The sequence below is a fragment of the Lactuca sativa genome, chromosome 1, assembly GCF_002870075.4.
Source record: "Lactuca sativa cultivar Salinas chromosome 1, Lsat_Salinas_v11, whole genome shotgun sequence".
Classification (NCBI taxonomy): Eukaryota; Viridiplantae; Streptophyta; class Magnoliopsida; order Asterales; family Asteraceae; genus Lactuca; species Lactuca sativa.
In genome coordinates, this window is record NC_056623.2 from 132,056,566 (window position 1) to 132,063,904 (window position 7,339).

Sequence of the window (7,339 nt, forward strand, 5' to 3'; positions counted from 1 at the left end):
AAACAAAAGATAAACTGAGACCTATTCTATGAAGTGTTTTCATGTCGGGAACCCACGTGAACTTTTGAATATTTGTTTAGGCTCATAAAGGAATGTTTATTGAGAGAAGACTCATATGTCAAGAATTCAGTCGGATTCGTATTGATCTTGAGAGTTTAAAGAGTCGATCGACAACAAACCTTTTAGTTATCACTAGTAGGCAACATAAGGTTGATAACCTATGATGTTTGGTTGACACATTCTTATTTATATGCACTTCAAATTGAGTTGGCAGTGCTTATTAGTTCTATGTTTTTATTTAAATACAAAAGCAAAGTGTGTTGGTCGGTGAAAGTACATTGATCAATATGGGTGAGCTGCTAACAACATGGAGGCACTGGTAGGCCCTAGTGTTACTAGAGGGCAAGAAATTTAAAACAACAAAGTTCATTCCATGAAGGAAAGCTAAATCTGAATTTGGTTTTGTCCTAAAACTTGTGTTAAGATTGTTGGTTGGAAATGATACATTCAAATAGATAGGAATGTATGCACCATCAAATCTAGGTGTAACATCCCCCTCTTGCACGTGTCACAATATTGTTCACTTTAGGCTCCCGATACGAAAACTTCCTAGGGGTCACCCATCTCTGAATTGCTCTCGCTTGGGCATACTTTACTATAGAGTTCTTATGGGATCTGATGCCCTCATGGGTTTAAAACGTGTTGTGATAGGAAAGGTAAGCACACTTTTTTTCTAAGGAATGCTTAGTTCTCATTCTTAGCCGATGTGGGATCAGGTGCAACTAATATGCCTGTATTCACCCCCCCCCCCCCCATTATAGGTTTCGATGTCCCCGTCTAACAAATCGACCCGTGCCCAGGCTCTGATACTGTGACAACCCTTTTTTTCAAATCTGTAAAAGTCAACAAAAGTCAACCAAGGTCAACAAAAGTCAAACATATTAAATAAAAGTTCAATTTATTGATTTGTTAATTTATTAAATTTAAATTAATGGTTTTGATTTGAATAAACCTTTATTAAAAAAGTGTTTCAAAAATTAAAGGCAAAAAGCCTAAAAATCTGAGAAGTCTCACATGGGAAACACCCCACCGAAAACCCTCGAACTAGCCCCTTGCCTCGCACCGAGAACCGTTTTCGGGCAAGAACTTTCGGACCGGAAACAAGTCTTCGGCCGCAAACGTCATAGCTGCCTTCTGACCGCAAATACCTCTCGGATCGCAAACCCTCCTCGGTGGATTTCCCTTCTCGCCCGAAATCCATCTTCTCGAGTAGTTTTCTCGGACGAAAACCCCTTTATATATATATATATATATATATATATATATATATATATATATATATATATATGTGTGTGTGTGTGTGTGTGTGTGTGTGTTAGTCCGAAAACAACCATCAATCCTCCATCTTTTGGCCAAAAACCTTCCTATTTTCTCTCAACTATCATCAAGTTCATCATCCTCTTTCCTTCAAGTATCATTCGAAGGCCTTGATGATCTTGCTGAAATCTTTTATACATTCTTCAAGAATTGTGTGAATCACCCTACCATCTTCAAATCCTCAACCGAAAACACTAAAAATCTCCCCAAGAACACCAAGAACACCTACAAACTATTCTATGTCTTATTGTAAGTTTTCTTACAATAATTAAGTGTTGTTTAACACTTTAACTTAGTATTTAAATTATTTTTATTTGATTTAAATACGATATCGTGTGTAAAAATTATTAAGATACGACTCTAATCATGTATTCTATCCCGATGATTATTTGCAACCAATTCGTATCTAAACAAGAACACACACACACAAGGTTAGTTCATACCCCTACGCTTTCATGATTTTTAATTGTTTAAAAGGGGGGAGGGAATACAAGTAAAACACAAGAAATCTTGTGTTTAAAAATATAAATTGTTTATTATATTTTCTTACCATAATATACCGTTCAATGTGAAATTTACTAAATATGCTAAATATTGTTACTATTGAATTTACAAATGATTTATCAAAAACATGTTGAGACGCAACAATTTTCACATGTAGGAACCTATTTTTTATAACGAACGGTAAGTGCAGAAGTAAGATATCTCGAGATTAATCGTGTTTTTGTAAGTATGAACACGAAGAACATATTATGAGTTCATAAAAAAAAAAGACTAAGAACAAAGAGAGATAAAATATATTGCATGAAGAACATAGTGGGAGAGAAACTCTCACTGGGTAGGAGAACCCACCAACTTTCTCTCTCTCTTTCTAGAGATTACATTTTGAGAAGTGTAACTCTAACAAAAGAAAAGATAAGCTAGCTAAAGTAAAAAATGACCAACTCTACCTTTATATAGGAGGGAGAGTATTTACACCACAAAATACAAAATAAAGGGAAAATACAACCTAATAAACACTCATTATTTGTGGAGCATTTACATGCACCAACATTTTCTCCCTAAATGCTTACAAATGATGAGAGATACAATAAGTGATACAAGGCTATAATACAGTAATCCGACTAGCAAGTGTGGTAATAAAATGAGATCAAGTGTTGAAATGTCTCTGAAACTCTGAAGTGTCTGTGAAGTCTGAAACTGACCATGAATCTCTAAAATGAAGGTCTTCGGCTTCAAAGCACAACCAATGAAGCAGAAAAGATAAGATCCAAATCTTCAAACCAGTCATAATCACCCGAAGAAGGAGGTCACCATGAGCAAGTAGAAGATCCAATAAAAGAAACACTTCGGCTTCAAAAAGTTTGAATAACATCTTGAGTTCTCGAATCATAATACACCGAAATTCTTCAAAGAATAACCTGCTAAAAATGTGAAGCATCCATAAAATGAAATCCGGATAAAAATAATGTGAGTCCAAAAACATGGTCCAACGATGCCAAAATTTTGATCCAAGGATCAAAAATAAGTGCCACGTCACATCGCCAAAATAATCTTCGTCTTCAACATATCATAAATCCAAACTCGTGAAACCATAAGAACTGAACCAGATGTGAACACAAAATCATCATGTGGTAGAGTCCGAATAATAAATAATCTGAATCGGAAAACATCGAGTAATGCCAAAAATTTGATCCGTGAATACCAAAAATAAGTGTCACATCGCATCAATAAATAAATAATCGTCTTCAGAAGTCTTCAAAAATCCAAAATCAAACAATAATAATCAAATCCGGATGATATTCTCTCCCTATTTTTTATAACCAATGACCGGATTATCAAAAATCAACAAATCATCGGATGGAGAGTGTCGGATACCAAGAGCTAAGAGAAGCTGTCCCTAGATGTATAAAAGGTCTCGATAAGACACAAGAAATCGAGTAAAAGATATACTCTACGGTCAACAGAAGTTGGTGGATTCCATTGTTGAAGCTGCTCGAACAAAATGCCATAGAAAGAAGAATATCTCTGCATGAAAAATCACTGTTGTGCCGAATAAATACCAGTATACCCAAACGGCGGTGTCGGAACTCTCGAAGTGGTCTTCAATAGAAAAATAAAGTCCGCATGCTCAAGATACATGATTCGTCAACCGGAGATCAAGAGCGACGAGTTATAAAAATCCCATAAAGTGAGAATGCGAAACAACTTTGTTGATCAATCGCCGTTGCGGTGCAAGTCTCACAAAGAATAATATAAAGTCCGACTGCGGTATGAATTAATCTTCCAAAATAATCGGCATGAAGTAAACCAATGTGACAATCCAATGTTCGGTTGTGGCAAAAGTTGGTGTTAAAAAAATTTGGTTTTAATAATAAAAAAAATTAATTGTTTTTAATAATAAAAAAGGATCATAAAAAATTGGTATTAGAAAAAATAAATTGGCTAAATAAAAAAAATTGGGTAAAAAATAAATAAATTGGCTAAATAAAAAATTGGTGTTAAAAAAAATGGTATTAAAAAAAATAATTGGTGTTAATTAAAAGTTTCTTGCTTGGGAATTTCCTTCCGTTCAAATAAAAAAAATATGGGTGGGCATTAAAAATGGGTGTAAAATAAAATAAATGGGCTAAGAAAATAAAAAAATAAAATAAATAGGTTGCGTTGGAAATTGGTTAATGAATATGAAGTTGAGGGTTGAATGTGTAACTGAGGTGGAGAGGGGGCTGACTACAGTGGTGACCGAAGTTTAGGGGTCAAAAATGAAAGGTGAACTCTTCGGTGGTTGAGACGAGTGATGCGGAGATTGGTGGGGGTTAAATATGCAGTATGGACCGAAGTGAGGGGGGCTAAAGTGAAACTTCGGAATGATTTTGTGGTGACAAACTCAGTGTTTATTATTTATTTATTTTTTGGGCTGCGGTAGTGTCTAAAGGGAAACTTTTAAGATATAGGAGTGGGACCGCAACGTTTTTTTTTTTAATATAAACTGCGGTTGAAAAGGGGGGTTTTCTGCAGTATATACCGAAGTGCAGGGGCAGAAAAACAAACTTCGGTATAAATGGGTTAACTACGATCCAAATATGGAAGTGTGGACCGCACTTTTTTTTTTTTTTTTTTTTTTTTTTTTTTTTTTTTTTTTTTTTTTTATAACTCCGGTGGATACCGCAGTTAAGTTGCCCTCGGTTTTTGGAAAAAGAAAATGGGTTAAATGAAAAAGGGTTGTGGGGCCGAGGTTGTTTTGGTTTGTGGTAAAACTTCGGTATACGAAATAGGGTACCGCAAGATGTAATGTGTTTTGTGATATTGAGAAGTTGCGGTGGGGATTTCTTAAGGATTGAATTGGCAAAAGACAAAATAAATAAAATAGAAAATAAAAAGGAAAAAGTAAAAAAGGTGTCGGTTAAAAAGAGATATGGATGGTCAAAAGGGTCACGTGGAGGCAGTTTAAGACTGGAGGAAGTGGTGCCACCGAAACCGCACTCCCTCCCTCGCCACGTAAGCGTCATGTCACATTTTACCACTTAAGTGTGGTTTCTTGCCACATCAAGGGTGTGGTGCCACAGTTTTAGTTTTTTTTTTTTTTTGTTTTTTTTTTTGTTTTTTTTTTGTTAACTATTTTAATTTAATAAAACTTATTATTTAATAAAAAAACATAATTTTAAAAACATAATAGTTCATTAATTAAAAATACAAATACCATACATTACTTAATTTAAAAAAAAAAAACCTAAAAATTTAGAAAAACAAAGTAGAACAAAAAACAAACATCTTTAAAAAAAAACACACAAGAAACCATTAAAAACTTGAAAAAAAAAAACTAGCAATTAGCCACGATTCATGTAACGGTTTTTCACTTCCTCCTTCATCGCCAAAACCACTTCAAGCTCGGCCCCGGTCATATTCGACGTGTCCATTGCTAGTATTCGCATGTCGCTCTCCCTTTGTTTCCGAAGCTCTCTTTCAGAAGCAATTTTCAAAATCTTGTCTATTCTCTCTTTTATATCCTTCATGTCAGTTACCATTTCTTTCAAATCATCTGAATCCGACGCTTTGCCTTTGCCTTTGTTTTTTGATTTGTCTCTTCCCAATGGTCGGGAAGGTGGTGAAACTGGAACAGGTCCATCTTCGTTCAGATCAAATTGAACACGAGCATCTGATGTAGTGTGGTCGGACTCCGATGTTCTGTTGCGTTTTGACCCACTGTCGATATGTTGGTCAGATGTTTTGCTACTCAGCCATTTCCTGTTATCTTTCAAAAAATTCCAAACTTCAAGAAACTTGAAAGCCTTCAGATTTTCTTTTTGATACACTTTCAAGGCTTTCTTCAAAATGACTTCATCATTTTCTCCACTTTTCCATTGACGTTTCATGTTGTTCCACAAGTCATTAAACAACATGACTTCCTTGTTCATCTTCCCCCATTTGGAGTACACTTGATGTTTTGAACGGTATTCTCCACAGTTCATTCCTTTATGGAACCTGTGTAAAACGCGAATCCAAAAGCGGTCATACTTTTGGTCTTTTCCAACCGTCGCATCTTCTGAAATATCGATCCAAGATTGTGCCAACACCAACACTTCCAAAGGTTCCCAACATCTAGCCTCCGCCTTCTCTTTTCTTTTATTCGCTGCTCGAGTGGGCTGAGTTTCTGTAACGAATTCCGGCTCAGAATCAGAAACGACCGTTTCTGGTTGTGTTTGTGTTTGTTGTACAAACTCGGGTTGGGACAAAAAATCAAATGGATTAAAATCCGAGTCGGGTTGTGGTAGTGGTGGTGTTTGTGGTTGTGGTTGCCCTGGTCGTTGTGGAAAATACGGAAACATACCGCCGTAGTGGTAATACGGAGGTGAGAAAATCGGTTGATCAAACGAAGGTACTGGGGTGTTGGTATTTCTGACTGGTTTTTTTTCTTTGTTAGGTCGTTTGGAAGATGACATTTTTCAAATAAAAATAGAGAAAAGGAGTAGAGATATGATAAAAAGTTGTGTAAAAATATTGTGTAGATTGGTAATATATATATATATATATATATATATATATATATATATATATATATATATATATATATATGTGTGTGTGTGTGTGTGTGTAGTAAAGTTAAAAAAAAAAAAAAAAACAAACATTGAAGACCATTCAACGGTCAAAACAATCAAAGATCCAGGGCCAATCAAATTGCACGGTACTCACAAGTCGCACTGCGGCCGAGACCGCACCAGACCGCGGTCTGGGGGCGGTGTTCCATGTCCATGTGGCACGAAGTGCGGTCTCGGACCGCACCCATACCGTCAAGCCTAAGGGTTAGTCTAAATGTATAGGTTAATTGAGATGGAGTGTTTGTGAATAAAGATGGCAGAGGCATGAGTGTTACAGAAAACGTGTGATAGTAAAAGAAATGTTGGGATTTTTTTTTTTTTTTTTGTATGTCACGATGGAATTATGGATTAAATGGCAATTACGACAAAAAAAAATCATGTGCAATATTCATGGAAGAAAATCATGCGAAGACCCTAATCTATAAGTTTCAGCTTCTTCACCACCCAATCCACTTGTACCCTCATGGCTTAAATAAATATATACCAACAACAAAATAAAATCAGGAGAATCATACCTTCATGATATTTTTTATTGCAGTCGTATGATTTCAAAAGATTGCTGATATATCTTCTTTCCAAAACAAGTCTTCTCCATATACCCAAGATTATTTTGTCTCTTCCATAATATGCAGGAAAATCATCAAGTGAGCTCTTAGATAAAAATATTTTCTTCTTTTTCTTCATATTCAGCAGCAAGAAAAAAAACTTGGTAAGAATGGATTTTCAGCAGAAAAATTATGAACGAACATCAGCAACTATTTATTCTTCTAAGAACGAATCAACACCAAAAAAATAGAAAACTCATCATAAAATTTTCGGTTTGAACCCGAAAATTCTTGCAAAAATCCTAAAAATATTCAAGATAA

General features: G+C 35.3%; 1 protein-coding gene across 1 annotated transcript; it reads right to left on the reverse strand.

The window, feature by feature from the left end:
• Window positions 1-5,204: 5,204 nt before the first annotated feature.
• On the reverse strand, window positions 5,205-6,317 carry LOC111909385 (uncharacterized). The gene has a single exon (XM_023905199.2). It carries the CDS (start codon window positions 6,315-6,317, stop codon window positions 5,205-5,207), a length of 1,113 nt encoding a protein of 370 aa, XP_023760967.2.
• Window positions 6,318-7,339: the final 1,022 nt, after the last annotated feature.

Bases quoted from the DNA above. Each gene is read 5' to 3' on its own strand.
- LOC111909385 (XM_023905199.2), bottom strand. From the start codon at position 6,317: ATGTCATCTTCCAAACGACCTAACAAAGAAAAAAAACCAGTCAGAAAT.